Source organism: Trachemys scripta, chromosome 4 (assembly GCF_013100865.1).
Source record: "Trachemys scripta elegans isolate TJP31775 chromosome 4, CAS_Tse_1.0, whole genome shotgun sequence".
Lineage (NCBI taxonomy): Eukaryota > Metazoa > Chordata > Testudines > Emydidae > Trachemys > Trachemys scripta.
This window is the reverse complement of record NC_048301.1, coordinates 111798910-111818614: the sequence shown is the minus strand read 5'-3', so window position 1 is coordinate 111818614 and position 19705 is coordinate 111798910. Positions and strand designations below refer to the sequence as shown.

The following is a 19705-nucleotide window of genomic DNA, read 5'->3' as shown; positions in this document are numbered from 1 at the left end:
CTTCGGATGCATCCGAAGAAGTGAGGTTTTTACTCACGAAAGCTTATGCCCAAATATATCTGTTAATCTAGTAGGCACAGACTATTTTGCCTGTTTCCCTGCAAGCTTGATCCCTTCTGCCCTGTCCCAGTTCAGTTTCTTACATATCCCTAGCTCCTTATCCCAGTACCATTAGCCTTTTTCCCCCAATCTACAGTTCCACTCATCAGTCCCCAGTCTCCTTGCCCCATCGATCCTAGTAACCCCCTCCAGGCTCCCTAAATCCCAATCTCTCCCTCTCACAGTTCCCTCCTCCCAGTTTCTCGTCCACTCTCTCCCGCTTCCTCCTCACTGACTCCCACTCACAGTCATTCTCCTCTTATTCAATTTCAGCCTCCTTTTGCCTACCCCATCCCTGGCTCCTTGCCCAGCCTAGCTAGCCCAGTCTCCTCATCCAATATCAATGGTCCACCCCCAACTCTTGTTCTCCACCCCTCCATTTCCCCCATTAGCTCCTAGTTCCAGTCTCCCTCCCCCTGGTTTCAAATCTGTCTCCTTGCCCAACCAGTCTCAGCCTAACCTCCCCTGCAGCTCCCAATCTCAGTCTCTTCCCAGCCTGTGCCAATTTTTCTCCCCCACCCATTCCCTCCCAGTCTCAGACTCCAAGCCTGAATCTAACCTTGCTCTCCCCCAGTCCAGTTTTTATTCCCTCTGCATTTGAATCAGACAAGTTACATGGATGCCAGCAAGGAGGGGTCATTGAGAGTGCAGAAGAGACAGGCTCCCTGCTCTCACTGCCAATGCCCCGCCCACCCCAGAGCAGTTGGGAGCAACCATTTCAAGGAAAGTCTGACTTTGCCCCTGGAGCCCTGGGCTGGAGTGAGCATGCTCAGCCTCTCTGTGGGGATGGTGCATGCGCAGCCTGGTCAGCACTAAGAGGCTGAGAGAGGCTCAAATGAGCTCAGTGAAGTTAGAATCTTCTTCCATTTTAGAAGCTAAAACTAAAGAAATCCAAGTATGCGTGAACTGCGATTTTTCAAAGGCTTACAACTTGGGCAGATCTTCAGGGAGATGGCAAAAGGCACATCCTCGATGTAAAGGCCACCTCCTGCCAAATTTCAAGTCCCTGCTCCAAAGCTTGGGGACATGAGCTGTTCCAAGAAAAGATCACAGAATTTAGCAGGAGAAAAAACAACGTATACTTCCCTAGCTCATTCTTGGAAATGAGACTGTTTCGGCTGAAATTTTCCTAAGAAAATTCAGCCTGAGGCAGACTTCCAACATGGAAAATCTCAGCCCAACCAGTTAAAGCTTGGCAAAGTTATTAGCAACCGAAAATCAGGGTATTAAAATAGGAAGCGTCAGAGAACTTTAATAATAGGTGATTTTATCAGACCTGCCTAAAACACCTAGTTCTTATGTTAAAGCTCTGCAAGATCCCATGCAGAGTTCTAGAATCTGCCACTCTGTTACAGCATGCAACTACAGTAAATGTAATCCAAGCTTTGACACTAACTGTCCGCAGTTCCCCTTCTGTTTTAAAAGTCAACATTTCCTTTTTTACCTTTTGTACTGCTTTTCGGAGAATATCTTTGTATTCCTCCTTGGTAATCTCCCTCTTCTGGTAAAAGGGCTTAATGGCAAGTTTCACTTCTTCCACAGCCCTCTCCTGCATGTGGAGTTTCTTCATATACTACAAAGCAAAAATGAAGAATGAGTAACCCAAGATTATCTGTAAGCAGCCTCCGGAGTCCAGCCCTATTTAAAAAGTCAGCTGACAAAGTGAAGATTTATTTCAAGATTTAAAGAGTTACAAGTGAAGTGAAACCCACTTATAGCGAACTAGAATGAAAGTCACACATTGAGCAAACTACAATTCCTGCTTCAGTGAACCCCTGCTCAGTGCTAAATTACTCTGAGGGTTCTACTGTATTTTGACAGTCATTCCTCAATTCACTTGTTTATTAATTTTTTTGGACTAACCTCCCTAATCCAGCAGCCTTGAATGTGAAGCATCATCCATTGATAAAAAGAGTACCTAAAAAGGCTCTGAGATTGTTTATGAAGGCAAATCACAGCTGGGAAGATATTACTTCAACTTCAAATAGCTCTAACATTACACAGGAAAGATGGGTAGTAGAGAGATCTCCAAGATAAAGTATTACAAATCACATCAAAAGCAGCTTACAATTCTTCCGTTGTAACTGAATTCACACTACATAAAAATTGCTGCTCAATCATGGATTTTCAGTGATAGTAAGCCATTTTTTTTATGGACCCAGCAGTAGATATAGTAAAAGTGATTTTTAGGACTTGCACATAGGTGTTAATAACTATTACAGGCCCAAAGATAGATAGTGAATATAATCAAGAAACCCAACTCAGCATCAAGGCAGTAGCAGTGGATATAATGCAGGTAGGACAAGAAGTAATGAACTTAATCTATAGCAAAGGAAATTAGGTTATGTTAGGGTAGGTCTACACTTATCTCCGGGTCCGTCGGTAAGCAATCGATCTTCTGGGATCAATCCCTCGCGTCTTGTCTAGACACGATAAATCGATCCCGGAAGTGCTCGCCGTCGACGCCGGTACTCCAGCTCGGCGAGAGGAGTATGCGGCATCGACGGGGGAGCCTGCCTGCCGCGTCTGGACTCACGGTAAGCTCGAACTAAGGTACCTCGAATTCAGCTACGTTATTAACGTAGCTGAATTTGCGTACCTTAGTTCGAAGTGGGGGGTTAGTGTGGACCAGGCCTTAGATAGTTATCCTTATTATTAGAAAGGATTTCCTGCTAAGTACTAGAATAAGTTACTGAAGGAGGCTGTGGAATTTCTGTCATTGGAGGTTTTTAAGAACAGGTGAGACAAACTGCCTGCCAGGGATGGTCTAGGTAACCTCCTGAAGTCCCTAAGCAAAGGGGGATGGACTAGATAACCTCCTGAAGTCCACTCCAGCTCTACATCTCTATGATTCTCTAACTAAAGTATATAGACTTCTGCTGTAGCCAAATTATGTCCATTTCAAAACAGAAGAGAATGAATTCAGGTATTTATACAAGTTTGAACATTCTGGCTTTCAGGAATTTACCATTTGGTACTAGGTCAAGCATCCCAAATGTTTTAAATTGCACTCAAACTCCACTGCAGAGAAATTTCACACTTGTGGTGGTTTGATGCAGTCCTAATCAGTTTCATTGTGATGGGCAGGGGAGAGGGGTAGATGGCTATGCAGAAAAGAGCCTCACCTCCTCTTTCTAAGAGCATTCAGCTACAACAGAGGTCTGCTCCTGTGGTCTAGCAGAAGCTGCAGAGTGAAACTAACTAGGGCAGAGACCTAGGAAGGGGTCTGACACAAAAAAAGAGTTGTCACACAGAGGAAGACCCAGATAAACCAAAGACGAGCTTGGTCCAGTGTTCCACTGGTAGCACAGTGATCCAAAGCAAAGTTAGTCACTCTGTGGCAGTAGGGCCAGTGAAGTCACATGGCATGAAATATTTGTGACCCTAAAGCAAGTTAAACAAAACAGAACATCTCATTCATCTCTCATTTCTGATTATAGTGACAAGCCACAAAAGTGTTGCTCGTGATTTATGAGAGCACACAAATGCCACAGTGGGATTGGCACAGCCTGAGTACATAACTCTGAATATATGTTAACATCAGGGCTTTCACTCACTTCTTCATTTTTTGTTTTATCCAGTGAAGGGTTAGGTGCTTTGATTTTCTCTTCCACGTCTCCAACCGAAGCAGTCTGATTTCCTGGTTCAGAAGCCGTAGCCAGGCTGTCTGGCTCTGGAGTCAAACTCTGTCCTGCCACACAGCCAAGCAGAGGAAGACTCCCCTGCATTATGAACTGAACTGTGGGCTGACTGACTGGTGCATAGGGTGGCAGGCTTGAGGGCAGAGGTGGTGTCAAAGGTATGTTTTGACTGTACACCTGTGAAATAGAGACACTCTTTGGCAAACGCTTCTTGATATTACAGTGCAGAAAAGCAGAGTTTAGGGAATTTAAAAGCAGCTTTTACCCACTGAAACAGAGAAGTGACTTACTGCTAAACATTTCTTTAAGTCAAAAGGGCTGAGGTTTCCATGCCACAGCAAGACTTCTGTGTTCCAGCAGCCAGCACTACTCCTACTCAACTTCTCACTGGTGGGCAGCACAGATGGACAAGCATGTATAATATGAACCACGGCCAAAAAGCTGGGTTTTACAGCAAGACAATTTGTTCCTCAAAAGCAAGATTTTGGGGGGCAAATAAATGCTGGAAAGCAGAAGCTATAAGTATATTGCAAAGTAAAGGAATGAACTTTGATTTTTAATCTAAGTGTGAGGACGGTTTGAAGGAATAAGCAGTTAGTGGATTGCTGAAGTGCATGGGCTGTATGGAATGTACTACACGCAGAGGAAGGAGCAAAATTCTGTAATGGAAGGGGCGGGGCACAACGAGGTCACGGATGAGGTGGAATGGCCTTCCATGACACTTCGCTTTTGGAGTGGGAACCAACCTGAGAGGAATCTAGATCAGGAAACATAGGCTCAGGAATCATATAATTGGTTGGAGGAGGCTCATTTAACTGCACCTGATTTAATGTTTGGCTCAAGTCCTCTGCTTTCCAGGCCCCTTCCTTTGCTCTCTGAAGTTTGTAAAACGGCACCCCTAAAATTCCCAAGAAAAAAGCATTTAAGAACAGTGATAAACCCAAATCCATCACAAGTACAAAGTGAGCTGTAAGAAAAGCAAAAAATCTAGCACTGTGATTGGCTAAGAAAGAATTCTGTGCAGTGACTAATTTTATATTTCCCAACTTCTGCTAAGTGAGGATTTTCAGATGCAAAAAGAAAATCTGATTACACACACTAGCCCACTTTTTCAAAAGTAACTCGTGATTTTGGGTGACCAGCTTGAAACACCTGAATTTTAGAGGCTGCTCATCACTTTTTGAAAATTATGCCCCATTAAGATGTTTGGGATGCAGTTCTCCTCTGAAAGAGGTTTAACAGCCTGACAGGGACGGCCTATGTTCATATTGTCTCAATGATTTCCATATCGCATGTGCTAAGTGAAAAGATGGTTTTTCTCCCAGTCTTGCAAACTCAACCTGGGCTCAGAGTCCAGCTAAATTCTTTCCATCACAATCACACCCAGCACCAAGGCTCCGCAGGACAAAGAAGGTCTGTGGCTACACCTGAACAATCTCACTGCCTTTCAATTACAAGCCAAGAGACACTTGTGCAAGCCTACTGTTTTACTGGGTTTGCACAAGTATAACTGATTGGAACTTGTCAAATAATTCAGTTGATGCACAAGAAGGAACAAAATCCAGTTACATCCCTCTTCGCTGTGTTAGTGCTGCAGGAACAAGAGTGAAGAGCAGTTATTTGTGCCACTGGTCACTTTAGACAATGAGAGACCTGGTCTGCACCTAAAAATTAGATTGACCCAGCTACATCGCACAGGGCTGTGAAAAATTTCACAACCCTCCCCTCCTCCCCGCCCCCGCAAGCAGATGCAGCCTGGCTGATGGAAGAATTCTTCCGACTACCTAGCTACTGCTTCTCACGAGGGTGGATTTACTACAGCAATGGAAAAAACCCTTCTATAGCTGTAGCAACTATCTATGCAGTGTAGTTGCAGCTGTGCTGCTTGTAGGGTAGACATGCACAGTTATGACAATGACTTTTCTTCAGAGTTTCACTACAGAAGTGCGAGACAGCTTTCTATTTCACTGACACGGTCCCTCTTACAGACAACATACTCAGTGCATTATGATTATGGATATGATTTTGTCACAGTAAAATTAGAAAAATTCCCAGAGAAGTCATAGTAAAAATATACAAAATCATGGTATGGTCATGGTGGGGCTGAAGCCTGAGCCGAAGTAGTCAAGGAGATCTGTTAAAGTCACAGAATCTGTGATCAAATCATATCCTTAGTTATGACTTTTTTTTTATTTTTGCAAAAACAAACAACAAAAACTTACTTGGTGTTTTTTCAGCAGTCAATGCATCACTTTCTTCCTCTTGTAAATTCCATGTAACCCTTTTCACAAGTGCTTTAGTTTTCAACACAGGCCCCTGAGGTACTGCCTCCAGCTCAGGTTTATTTACATCATTGGCTTTTTTATCTAACACAGGACACTCATCATTAGCATCTTTCACACACTCTGCAACTTTATTTTCAGATAAGCTTTGGGTTGGTGTTGCCTCACTTTCATCCTGCACAATAACTTCCTTCTCTCGAGGTGATTCTATTAGAGGTGAACACTCTTCAATATCTTCTATTTTAGTTGTAGTTTCCTCCAGGTTCACACTATTGTGGCTACTAACCACAGCTGAATCAGTCCCATCTATTAATTCCCTCTCAAGAGAAGCGTCTATATTGTCGTGTAAAGCAAGAAAACTTGTGTTCTCTGGCAGCAGGGGGGCAGCTTCATTTGTAAAATCCTCAGAAATGTGCTCCATCTCTGCACTCTCTTGGGCATTTTCATGATGTACAGCAGTCTCGCTTGGTGTCTCCTTTTCAGGTATGATGGCTGATTGGAGGTTTAAGGAAACATCTTCTGGCGTTGGCTCTTCCAGCTCTTGTTTCAAAGAATGACAATGCACAAAAACACTGGATACATTGTCATCTGACGACCTCTGATCCTTCTCTGGAGGAGGAAGTGATGTCACCTGTTTTGGCTTGTGCTTTCTTTCCTTGGAGCGTGATCTAGATCGTGGCCTTTTCCCCCTAGATTTAGTGCTTTTGTGCTCCCTGGACCTCGATACAGAGGGCGACCTAGATCTCCATTTTCTCCTTTCCCGTGACCTGGATCTTGATCTCTTTCTCTCCCTTGGCCTTGAGCTACCATCTTTTTTATCATATCTCTCATAGCTTTTGTCTCTCCTGTGCTTCCGCCTTTTAGTTCTCTCAATGCTATTTGATCGGGAACGCTCTCTTCCTCTTGATCGAGAGCCAGATCGCCTTTTCTTTTTTCGGCTTTCATAAAACTCAAAAGAAGAGCTGTCAGGACTCCCTGAGCGTGACCTGGATTTCTTTCTGTCCCTGGACCAGGAACCTTTTGATTTTTTGTCTTTCGTTTTATCCTTTGCTTTCTTTTTTTTTGATCGTTCATGACTACTTGAACGATCACTAGACGACCGCCTGTTCTTGGATTTCAGTTTGTGTATTTTGATGTAGTCCTCTTCAGCTGACCAAGAGGCGGACCTGGAGCTTCTTTCCTTTGAGCGTGTTCTCGACCTGGACCTTGATGGGATTCTCTTATGTTCTTTGAGAACTGCCTTTTTTCTTTTCAATCTTTTCCGGCTTCGGGAGCTGGAGTTTGACCGGGATCGGGAACGTGACTCTCTCTCCATTTGTTCCCTTTTATGGATTTTTTGTTGCCCATCATTTCTAGAGGGGCTATCTGGCTCCAGCTTCACATTAGCTCTAGCTAGGTCTCCTGCATCAAAGAACACACTAGGACTTTCTCTGCTTTCTTCTTCTAAATACTCCAGGTTAGAAGTTCGTTTGACTGCAGATGAAGTACAGGGTCTGCTTTGCGATTCTTCCTCATCCATTTTCTCTTGTTCAGTATCAGAGATCTGTTCCACAATCCTACCCTCTATTGTCACATCATCATGAGACTCTGTGTTACTTGATGGAACATCAGATGATTCAGCACCCGATCCAAAGATATTTTCTACCGTGTAAGGGGTAAAACGACGTACAGTTTGAAATGTTTGAACTCTGGGATTTTCAATCGAAATGGTTCTGGTGATGTTTGTTAGCGGCACTCCTGAGACAAGCCTTTCAGGACTGCTGTTTGTTGAACTTGAATCTGAGCCTGTTGGATCAAAGGGATCGTATAATATTTCACTTTTGATCTGCTTTGGTTTTTTAATTGAGAAGAGAGGGGAAGGATTCTCTCTCTGTTGCACTTTGTTGTCTACAGGGCGGAAGGTATTACAAAACCCAGGATTAGACAGTCTGCTGGAATGCCCTGCATTTCCAGGGATATTAATCTTAAAGCTCTCAAAAGAAGAGCTTACACCTTTACTCCTTGATGACCCCAACAGTGTTGTACTTCCATAGACACCTGTATTTGTGGAAAAAGAGCCTCCACTTGTGTGTGTCTGTTGTTGAGATTCCTTGGTATTTGACTTGTTGCTTTCCATCTTGCTACCTTTTCCTGACTGATTAGTGCTCCCTTTGCCAGTCAGCTGGGTTATACAGGAATTGGGGATGTCACAGCTTTGGTTCCCTGAAGGTTCTGATTCTGAATGCCTGCTGACAATTTCCTTTTTAATCTTTGGTATCCTGGGAAGCTCAGAGATATCAATCCTCTTGGGAGCTGCTGGTTGTAGCAGCTGTCTCACAGCTACACTTTTTGAACTCAAATTAGAGTTATTGTTGAAAGGTTTCGAAGAGGGCACAGCATGTTTAGAATCCCCATTAAATCTAGGCATTTCATCTGATTTTAGACCAGGTCTGCTCAGATTTGCCACACTGAGAGTCTGAACAGATCTAGGAGTCATTGAATATTCTAATCTAACAGCTGCTCTCCCCGCTGTTGTCTGTGGGGGGTTCTCTGCCTTCTTGAACCTGCTTAATGAGGATGATGTTGAAAATAAGCTTGATGAGGTGGGTCTGGTGTGAGGATTCAGCCCCAACGAAACTGAAGGTTCTGCACAGGAGCTGCTTGCTGTGGTCCCTGAGTGCAATGTACTTGGTTGAAGATTTTCTCCTAATCCATCTTCCACCCTCAAGTCACTAAGTGAGTTTCTCTGCCGTGACGGAACTAAAACATACAAAAAAAAAAGATAATCTTTTCAACATTGACTCCTCTTATTCCAAAATGAAAGGAGCATTAACTCTGTACTAGTCTTAATCTTCCACTTTTGTCTGTTGAAGCATCCTTGGCAACAGCAAGCCACCATGCCCGGTACCATTTTAGTCAAATGCTCAAGGCTTATGTTGGACAATGGTGTCTTTGTGGCAACCAAATATCACTAGTAGAGTAGCAAGTGCACTTGGAAACACCAAAGGGCATATAATGAGACTGTTTCTAATCTTTTAGCCATAGACTGATTAACATATGTGGACAGTGATATGTGGGGAATTAAAGGACAATTAGCTTTAAGAATTATGTTTAAGATTTCAATATGAACAGATATTTTCCAAGATAAGAATGATTAAGTCAGGAGAGTGAATGTACCTCAATATATGAATACAGCACCTACTCTACCAAGTATTTAATTTAATTTTCTTGCCAAGCTCCTCATCGCTGTACTTTGAGCTGTCTGTTCATACCATTCACCGTGTATTTCACAAATAAGGCGGCAGTAAACATGTGAAATTCCAGGAAAATTGGGTTTTAAGGTCCCTTTGCTTCATCCAGTTCACTGAGAGTTGTGACAAATGACAAAACAGCTACAGTGCAGTACTTATATATAGGGCCCTACCAAATTCACGGCCATGAAAAACATGTAATGGACTGTGAAATCTGGCCTTGTGTGTGCTTTTATCCCATACTATACAGATTTCACAGGGGGAGACCAGCATTTCTCAAATTGAGAGTTCTGACCCAAAAGGGAGTTGGGGGGGGGGGGTTTGCAAGGTTATTTTAGAGTCACAGTAGTGCCACCCTTACTTCTGCGCTGCCTTCAAAGCTGGGCAGCCAGAGAGCGGTGGCTGTTGGCTGGGTGCCCAATTTTGAAGGCAGCACCCTGCCAGCAGCAGCACAGAAGTAAGTTTGGCAATACCATACCATGCCACCCATACTCCTGTGCTGTTGCCTTCAGAGCTGGACGGCCAGAGATTGGTGGCTGCTTACGGAGGGCCCAGCTCTGGAGGAAGCCATGGAGAAGTAAGGGACAATACTGTACCATACTATGCCATCCTTACCTTTGTGCTGCTGCTGGCAGCAGCTCTGCCTTCAGAGCTGGGCTCCCAGCCAGCAGCCACCGCTCTCCAGCCGCCCAGCAATGAAGGTAGCGCCACCACTAACAGCAGCGCAGAAGTAAGGGTAGCAGTACCACAACACCCCCTACAACAACCTTGCGATCCCCCTCCCCACACACACAAAACTCCTTTTTGGGTCAGGACCCCTACAATTACAACATCGTGAAATTTCAGATTTCAATAGCTGAAATCATTAAATTTACGATTATTAAATTCCTATGACTGTGAAATCAACCAAAATGGACTGTGAATTTGGTATTTGCTTATACAGGTGACAACCACCACCTCCCATTAAACCAGTTCTTCCAATGACCTTGTCACTATGCAATTAAAACAGAAGCATGGGTGTACATGTCATAAACTTATTATTTTTACTCTAGTTAATACCTACCGCCCTGATCCCGTAAACATTTATGTATATGCTCAAAGTTAAGCACATATGTAGTGTTTGCAGGATAGAGACCCATGTGACTAAATACCAAACAGTTAATTAAGAACTGAGAAGCCAAAACCTCACCTGCCCTCTTTGCTGTTAGTGAGCCATCTCTGTTGATGACCACATCAGACCCACTCATCATGAGGAGGCTCTGCCCAGACAGGATGCTTCCCAACAGGTCAGGCGCAGGGGGAGCTTCGGTTTCTTGATCAGGAATCAAGACAGGCACACTTCTCCTGCATATTACAGAAGGGTTACATTTTCCTTACCTTTACAGTGCTCTCGGACTACACAAATGGATTATATTACAATGAAACTAAGATCAGCTATCGGGTGCATGCAAAGGAATGGTGCGCTCAGCCAGTACAGTTCCCTTTATAGGAGTTGGCTTCACAAAAGGCATTCAGCTTCTGCCTCCCTCTGCTGAGAGATGGTCAAAATACCTACTCTCTGGACTGGTGCCCTACAATGGCAAAGTGAGTGGCTATATCAGATACCTGCATGTCTTAGGTCTGCTGTGCAGCATGAGATCAGAATTAAAGCTAAATGCCTTCAGCCACCACACTACTTGGGAGTGTCACTCAATTGTTTGAAAAACTACACATTTTTTATGAAGACCTTATTAATTTTTTTAACCACCATAAAGTGTCATTCTGAAGTTTATCATAAGCATATCTCCCATCATAGCTGGTCTGGTCTATCTCAACCTTTCCTCCCCATTCCAGCAGTTCTACCAGTTTACTTCTCAGCAGACCTAAATTACTATCTCAAAGAATTTACTTAAGTTAACTTAGTGGTTTATGGGCACCTATTGTAAAGGAATCGGAGTGCATGATAAATTAAACCCAAGAGCCATATTAATGGGCTCAACTATAGACAACATTAAGCCCTCTCCCTGCATTACCTAACCATTAGGGAAATTTCTTACCTATACTTCGTCTCCTCTGGAGACATCATTTTACTTGATGCCTACACTCTTGGGTCTTGTTTCTAAAACTTCCATAACTCTCAAATATTATTGGCCCACTGAGGCACCCGCAGGCATATCTGAAGGACAGACCAAGTGCCAGTGCCTCAGTGCCTTTTGGGGCACTCCACTTCAGTTCACGATGAACACAAAGCAAACAACAGTCCAACCTTTAAAGTATTATTTATGCCAGAAGTATATGCCTATATGACAGAACTACCACATAATGTAAAAATGTTTGCCTCCCAGCTCTGATTGGAAGAGGTGCAGTAATCCAGTCAAGTGATGTCTTCAGAGATGCTGAATTACAGGTAAGTAATTCTGCCTTCTGAACAAGAAGCTACCCCCAAAGCCATCCCACAGGATCACTGAGACTTCCCAAAACCTCTTCCTCCAAACAAGAGGTGGGAAAGTGGAGAAAAATACCAAGTAGCCAAGAGGCACGACCACGTTATTCTTAAAACCATCATATCACCGGGGCAGTGAGATGACAACCTGCAGCTCCCTTATTTTTCCAGGGGAAGGGGATGGGAGGGCGCGGAGGTGGTGTGTGGGTGTGTGTGTGTTTTTCCATCTTCTCTCCCCCACACTCGCTTTCTCCTTGCTCTAGTGATTTTTTTTACTCTCCTTTTTCCTTTCACTCACACCCCTAATCTGTCCCTGGACTCTCCACATTCGCTCATCTCTGTCCTGTCCCCCCAGCCACCAACACACTGGAATCCTGAAGCTCTCACTGCACTTCCTTCAGCCAACTCCTCCATTCAACTGCAACGGAATGTCCCAGTTCCAGCATTCCAATCCTGTTTAGTTTATTAAAAGGATATTGTCCCAAATATTCTGCTGCTTATTTGAACAGAGGAAAGCTGAATCATTGACTGCCCAGTATATATAAGCAGAGGTTGAAAGTGAACACTCATTCCTCAGTCTCCTTCTAAACTCTACCAAATGGCAGAGGAAACAGATTAATCACCCAAATCATCTGCTAGTTTACTGATCTCCTCCTCAGGTTATATGCAGCTTGTTGCACATTATTTAGAACCAGTTATGTACCCACCCTTCTGAAGTGCAATACGAGGATTCTTTTTTGTGGTGCACACCACTTCTCAGACACAATTTTTAATTGAGAGAGACTGCAGGGCTGCTCAGTGTTCCCAGACATATGTTTAAAATGCAACATTTAAAGTAAAAAATGGCCAGACCACATCAGAACAAGAAGGGATAACTTCTAAATTTCAATATGTTAGTTAGATCTACTGAATGAGAAGCAAGCAAGGGTGATGTAAAAAATGGGATAGAGTGAATCACGAGGAAATACAGCCAAAGAAAGCATATCAGAGTTTAAAGCACAAGGCTAAGTGCCTTAAAAAAAAATTATGAAAAAAAAAAAAATCCCCCAACTGCAGGTGTCTCAATGTAACTACATTAATTGAACTGTTATTAGTGTAAACTGTGTTATAGTTAAGGCTATGTTTTAGTCACAGGTATTTTTAGTAAAAGTCATGGACAGGTCACAGGCAATAAACAAAAATTCTCGGCCTGTGACTTTTACTATATGCCTTTGACTAAAATGGGGGGTGAGGGCAGCTTAGGAGGGTGGCCATGGGGAAGCGGTGGGCACGGTAGGGGGACGCAGCAGGAGCTGTGGGGCATGCCGGGTGCTCTGGGGGGGAGCGTTGCGGTGTGGGGGGTGCCGCAGGTGCTTGTGGGGGCAAAGGATTGGTGGGGCTGGGGCAAGCTCTCTACCCAACTCCTGAGAAGCAACCCCAGCTCCTAGCTCCATGAGCTGCCTCCGCTCCACCCCAAGCCCCAGGTCTGCAGCTCCCATTGGCCACGGTTCCCAGCCAATGGGAGCTGCAGGGGCGGTGCCTGCAGGCAGCGACAACATGTGGAGCTAGGAGCTGAGGGAGGGAAGTTCCTGTTGCCCTTTTGGGGAGCACCCTGAAGTAAGCACTGCCCCGCACCCCAACCCCCAGCCCTGAGCTCCCCCACACCCAAACTCCTGTTGCTGGGGGGAAAGGGAGGGCCCAAGATTGCCCCAGCAGCGGCCAGTGCGCCTGGCCTGGGGGCTGCCTGAGCTGCTCAGGTGGCCCCCAGACCAGACGCATCCATGACTTCCGTGACCTCCATGACAAACACGGAGCCTTAGTTATAGTTCCTTAGTAACTGCCCAAGAAGGGCCAAAATGTGCTCTGATTCTGGATACCCAGAAAAGCTCACGCAATCTTATAACCCAGATTCCTTCTATAATGTCTGTTTTATACAATAAAAAAAAAAAAATAATAATTTGTCTGCCTCACCCAGAAAGTCCCACAGAAACTGGTCTAGCCACAGGCCGATGAGATCTTAATGCAGACTGGGAAAGAATTCTCCTTTTGGCGCTCACAGGTGAAGCTGGGTTGGCTGCAATCTCTTCATTACTGCAGACACAAACAAACACAAAGAGAAACTGTCAACTTAAAAACCCTTGTTTAAACAATTATCTACTCTTGCCATCACAGTGAAGGCTACTAGACCTGAAAGAACATAACCAAAATAAAGGGAGGAAACCTTTTTCCTAACGTTTTGCGTACAATAGTTCTTTATACTTGTTTGTATGGGTGTCCCAAACTGCAACAGGAAAGAATTTTTTTTTTTTTAAACATATAGGTAAATGCAACTATAAAATTACAAAAGTTAGGGAGCTATTCAAGGGAAGGTGTCTTATTGGAAACAGTCTTTAAATCTTTTCTAAAATATATTAGTCTTCAAATGGGCAGTATCCCTTTAATGACAATAGTCAAATATGCTTTTCAATTTAAGATTAAGCTTTAAAAAGGGGTTTCAGATTTATTCATGAGATTAAGTGACTCAGAAGTGGCATTTTGACAAGATCTGGCGGGATTTCTTCTGATTCAAGGTTTAAAAATTGAAGGGAAATGAGAGAGAAGAGACCTATATAACGCCACAGATTCATTGTACTTTTAGAGTTAAGGTACTGCATCATTATACCCCCCAAAATTTGCTAACTACTTCTTAATAAAGAATATCACAGTCAGTCACTAGTTAGTTAACAAGAATCAGATTCTAAAGACACTTAAGTAGCTTCACACACAAATGACAAAAGTGACTAATGATTTTTGTATGCCCAACCTGACACTTCTGAAAAAAGCCTAATTTTCAGAGGGTGGATATACTCAGCAATTTCTGAAAATCAGGCCCCTCTAAAAAGTCTGAAATTGGGCACAACCACTAGTCATCTTTTGTTCTGTAGTTTTATATTACTGGTAAATATTATGACTAAGGCTAAGATTTTGTCACTATTATTTTTAGTAAAAGTCAGGGACCGGTCATGGACAATAAACAAAAATTCATGGAAGCCTGTGACCGGTCCCTGACTTTTACTAAAAATAACAGTGACAAAATGGTACTGAGGGGGTGATGTGACCCCAAGCCTGAGCCCTGCTGCAGCGGTGGGGGGTGATCCAGCATCCGCCCCCCACAGCAGCTCAGAGGTGTGGTGGTCCCCTGCCACCCGACAGCTCCAGCTCCACTGCCCCAGGATTAAGGCAGAAAATGTCACAGAATTCTGGAATTCACAGAATCTGTGACTTCCATGACCTCTGTGACATAATCTTAGCCTTAATTCTGACCTCCCTCCAAAAACATATATATTTGAAATATTTAATTTTGAAGGAAACCAGATATTTAGTATTAAAATATTTTAACAGCATTAAAACACATCTGAGAAATCATCAGATCTGTGGTCTTGATCCCAAGATCTTACCTGTCATATGGGTCCAGTTCATAGGGATCTCCAAACACAGACAGAGAAGCTGCACCAATATCTGCTCTCATAAGGCCAAGTGAGGGTTCTATTGGTTTATATACAGAAGGGATTGAAGCTCCACGTACAGGTCTACCAAGCCCAAGAGTTCTTGCAATACGGGAGCGAGCAGTAACCTCATTTTTCACCTGGACAGGTGAGGAAAAAAAAAGTTGTTGACTACTATGCATTGTAAGACAGGCTTTTATCAACATCCAAATTAGCTACAAGAGCAAGGAGGGAAGAGGCGGTGATACCTGGCACTAAAAGCATGTGGCAGTTTACAAAAACATATTTTACTTTGATTTGGGGTGAAGTCTGCAGAGCAAGCAGGTTAAGAATGCGCGAGGCCTGCAGGTGTTGGGCATGAGTGTGCTGTGTGTTAGAGGCCCTAACTTCTCTCAGTAGTATACAACTGATATGGTGAGGACTGCATTGTTTACTATTTTTATTTAGTGTATTATAGACAGTATAATGGAACTTGCATAGGTTGATTAGGGTAATTTTACATACGTACTCAGTAAGTTGCACATATTACATTAACTTGAGTGGTCATTTCAATTTCTGAAATACAATACCTTAACACAAGAGTCTGTCATTCAAAAGGGATGCTATCAAACTCCCCATTATCTTAACTACTCTAAAGACTGTGGCAAGGGAAAGTTATAACTGTAGGGAATAACCACCACTTAAAGCAGAGTATGACAAGCTGCAGCATTGCAGCTGTGCCACTGTACTGCTTGCAGTGTAGACATACCCTTAAGTTTGATATCGATGCAAAAATTCCATAGCTTAATCCGTGGGCTTAGAAACAGAGGGTGATGGAGACTCACATTTCAAGTGAGCGTGGACTGGTGTCAAACAAGAGTGGCAGTTTATTGGCAAGAGAGCAGTGTGAAATCTGCAGGGTTCAGTTTATACAGTGAACCGTATGTTTAATTCCAGGGTTTGGCAGCAAGCCACGCAAATATGCTTAGAAGTTAGTTCAAGTAGACTAACTTCCCATTCTCCCATACTGCAGAAGAAGTGAAGAAACTCCGGTTTCCCAGGGATTTCAGTGGAAGAGTTAGGGGAAGAATGTTCAATCCCTAGCACTACTGGTCCAGATCAGAAACATGATGAAGCTCTTCTCATACAGTGCTACAGTAGGCACACTAGCACTCTCAACATTAAGCGGTCATGGAATAAGAGGGACTGGTAACTTGTTAAAAGATAGGAAACAAAGGGTAGGAATAAGTTTTCAGAATGGAGAGAGGTAAATAGTGGTGTCCCCCAGGAGTCTGTACTGGGACCAGTCCTATTCAACATATTCATAAATGATCTGGAAAAAGGGGTAAACAGTGAGGTGGCAAAATTTGCAGACGATACAAAACTACTCAAGATAGTTAAGTCCCAGGCAGACTGTGCCAGAGGATGTTGTGAAGGCCAAGCCTATAACAGGATTCAAAAAAGAACTAGATAAATTCATGCAGGATAGGTCCATCAATGGCTATTAGCCAGGATGGGCAGGAATGGTGTCCCTAGCCTCTGTTTGCCAGAAGCTGGGAATGGGCGAAAGGGGATAGATCATTTGATGATTACCTGTTCTGTTCATCCCCTCTGGGGCACCTGGCATTGACCACTGTCAGAAGACAGGATATTGGGCTAGATGGACCTTTGGCCTGACCCAGTATGGCCACTCTTATGTTCTAAATTTACTGAAGACAGTATTGAGTAGTAAATAGATGAAAAAAGAGCTTCTCTGTTAAGTAGCATTCTCCTAGGACAGTGGTTCCCAAACTGGGGTTTGAGAACCCCTGGGGGTTCACAAAATGTAACAGGGGGTTCTTGGAAAAAAATTCCCTAATGGTGGACAGAGCTGTCCCTAGGGATCCTGGGCAGCACGGGGCCAGCAGCCTGGAGCCCCTGGACTTCCAAGAGCTAAGAGGATCAAAGCAAGCATGTCTATCACACTGAGGAGATTTAAACTTCAAGACTCCTTATAAGAAATAGAAAGGGAGGTGGATATTTTTTGCTGTTTTTAAAATTAAATAGGCAGCTAGTATTGTTTTTAAAATTATTATGATGAACAAGTTTAAGCTTTGTTGTAATGTGTGCGTCGTTTGTCTGGACTGCTCAAGACCTGAATGCTTGTGTAGGAGGAACTTTTTGAGTTGGCTTCTTAAATACCTTCATGCTGTTTCACATCTGATACTCCTTGATGAAACATAGGAGCCTTGTCTTATAACAGGCTTATTCAAAGTGATAGAAGCTATGAAAGTGAGATCTTGGAAGAGTGTTGCCATTTTCATAATGTAATAAAAATACTGTAATGATAAATAAGAACATAAGAATGGCCCTACTGGGTCAGAGCAAGGGTCCATCTAGCCCAGTATCCTGTCTTCCAACAGTGGCCAATGCCAGGTGCCCCAGAGGGAATGAACAGAACAGGTAATCATCAAGTGATCCATCCCCTTTCGCTCATTCCCAGCTTCTGGCAAACAGAGGTCAGGGACACTTAATAATAAATAGTGTGTAATAAGCATGTCATAAAAACAAATTTTATATTTCCAAGATAACTGCTTTTATAATTTATACTCAGGTAAACAAGAAAATCCCTGGAAATATTCATTTTTAGGAGGGGGTTCGTGAGACTTGACATGTTAGTGAAAGGGGTTCACAGGTTGTTAAACTTTGGGAACCACTGTCCTAGGACTATATTATATACATTGTACATAATTCGCCTGTATTCAAGTCATGCTTGCTGCCATTATGACAATGTATTTAGTGTGTGATAGCTCATAGCAGAGTAACAGTGTTACATCAGAGAAATTAAAATAACGGCAGAGATTTTTTATACCAGCATAAACTAACATCTGAACTTACTCGTATCTTCTTCCCCTTTCTCCTCTTTACTCGACGCTTACGTCTCTTGATCCGTGTCCCTGAACTCTTTTTTCCAACAGAAGACTTTGTCTGAGTTCTTTTTTTGCCTGCTTTCTTCTTTCTACCTGAAGAGACAAGCATAGCAAAGTATTTAACTGAAGAGCAGAACTGTGTGTACACACACATACACACACTAACCTCCAAAGTTTCCCTACAGACTACAAACAAGTTTACAAAAGAAAAAGCTGTGATGTGCTGCAAAGGATCCTAAACTGGAATTAAATAGTGCAGTTGGAAGGGTAGGGATATAAAAGCTTGGTTTCAATGTGTCACTGTTTTTTAACTGAATACAAGTTCTCTTTAAAAATATTAGAGTGATGTAATCATGCAGTTCCATGGAGGCACACAAACATATCTGCTGTACTGTTTTCAGTTTGTCTCATACTTTGTTCGCTCAAACCTTTTACTTTGTAGACAAGGAATCCTGGAAGGGTTCTGATCCCCTTACCTGTTTTTCTTTTCTGCCTGGTTGGAGCCCGCGGTGTCAGAGGTCGCTGGTATACTGCTGTGCTTAGCCCTGCTGCAACTGCCTCAATTGTTTCATCAAGAAGAGAAGACATCAGATACCGTGGCACATGCTGCATTTCAGAACAAGAAATCACATAAGTTATACATACCATAAACGAGCAACAAAAGTTTGAGATAGTTTTGTTGCACTTGTTTAAAAAGGGATTTGTGATCCAGCACCAAAGTTTGCTTTTCCCCGACCATCATGAATCAGGCTGTCAACATGAAATGGTTCACCTTTAAAATTAAGTCACTTGTGTCACCAGCACATGCTGCATCTCAAGTGAAAACTGCCATGACTTTTTAAATCTACCTCAATGTTTGAAGCCAGGGACATTTTTACTCCAAAGCTTTATTCTGGTGAGAGAATCTCATACCCACTGTCACTGTGAAACCTCCCCAAACCCACACAACTGTCCACTGGCTTCTCCCAAAGCAGGACTAATCCATACTGACCAAAAATGAAAGCAAAGTCAAGGCAGTGTGGGGCCCAAGATCTTAGCTTCCTCACTTTTCAGGCTACATTTTCCCCTTAAAACCCACAGACATACCAAAGGCAGCAAATCTCAACACCAACATCCTGGAGCTGAGCTTAAGGATAAGAGAGAGACTCCTCTTCAGTGTCACTTCCTCACAATAAGCAGAAACTACTATTTCATGGCCCAAGTCCCTTTTCCCTTGCACAAGAGGTGTGCACCCACCTCCAAGATCCAGCTCCTGAAGATCCTGAGTTGAAGTGCGAAACTCAGGACGGGAAGGGTATGTCTACACAGCCTTTTTAAGCAAACTCCCAACCTGGGTTGACAGACGCTGGCTAGTGGGGCTCGCACTAGTGCTCTAAAAATAGCTGTATAGACAGCACTCTGAAGCTGTGGCTTGGGCTGGAGCTCAGGCTCTGAAGCCCAGGAAGGGGGTGGGTTGTGTAGACATACCCGAACTTTGATCATCCAGAGGAGAACAGAGAGCTCCCTTGATTGTCCAGTGGTAGCACAACTGTCATTACCTCTTTGTAAAAAGGTAAACAACAACATACTCTAACCCAGTAGTTCTCAACCAGGGCCATTGGGGGTACTCAGATGTGTTCCCGGGGTACATCAACTCATCTAGATCAGTGTTTCTTAACATGGGGGTGGCGGAAGAGGTT

General features: G+C 43.4%; 1 protein-coding gene across 2 annotated transcripts in view; it reads right to left on the bottom strand.

Moving 5' to 3' along the window:
- The window catches only part of PHRF1 (PHD and ring finger domains 1), a 43527-nt gene that overhangs the window by 3540 nt on the left and 20282 nt on the right, over positions 1-19705 (bottom strand). For both annotated transcript variants that reach the window (XM_034770395.1, XM_034770397.1), the window contains 9 exons: positions 18503-18632; positions 17995-18119; positions 15091-15278; positions 13625-13744; positions 10442-10596; positions 5963-8761; positions 4562-4638; positions 3657-3917; positions 1544-1672 (listed from right to left, as the gene is read on the bottom strand). In XM_034770395.1, the coding sequence (XP_034626286.1) occupies positions 1544-1672; positions 3657-3917; positions 4562-4638; positions 5963-8761; positions 10442-10596; positions 13625-13744; positions 15091-15278; positions 17995-18119; positions 18503-18632 (3984 nt within the window). The remainder of the gene's footprint in view (positions 1-1543; positions 1673-3656; positions 3918-4561; positions 4639-5962; positions 8762-10441; positions 10597-13624; positions 13745-15090; positions 15279-17994; positions 18120-18502; positions 18633-19705) is intronic.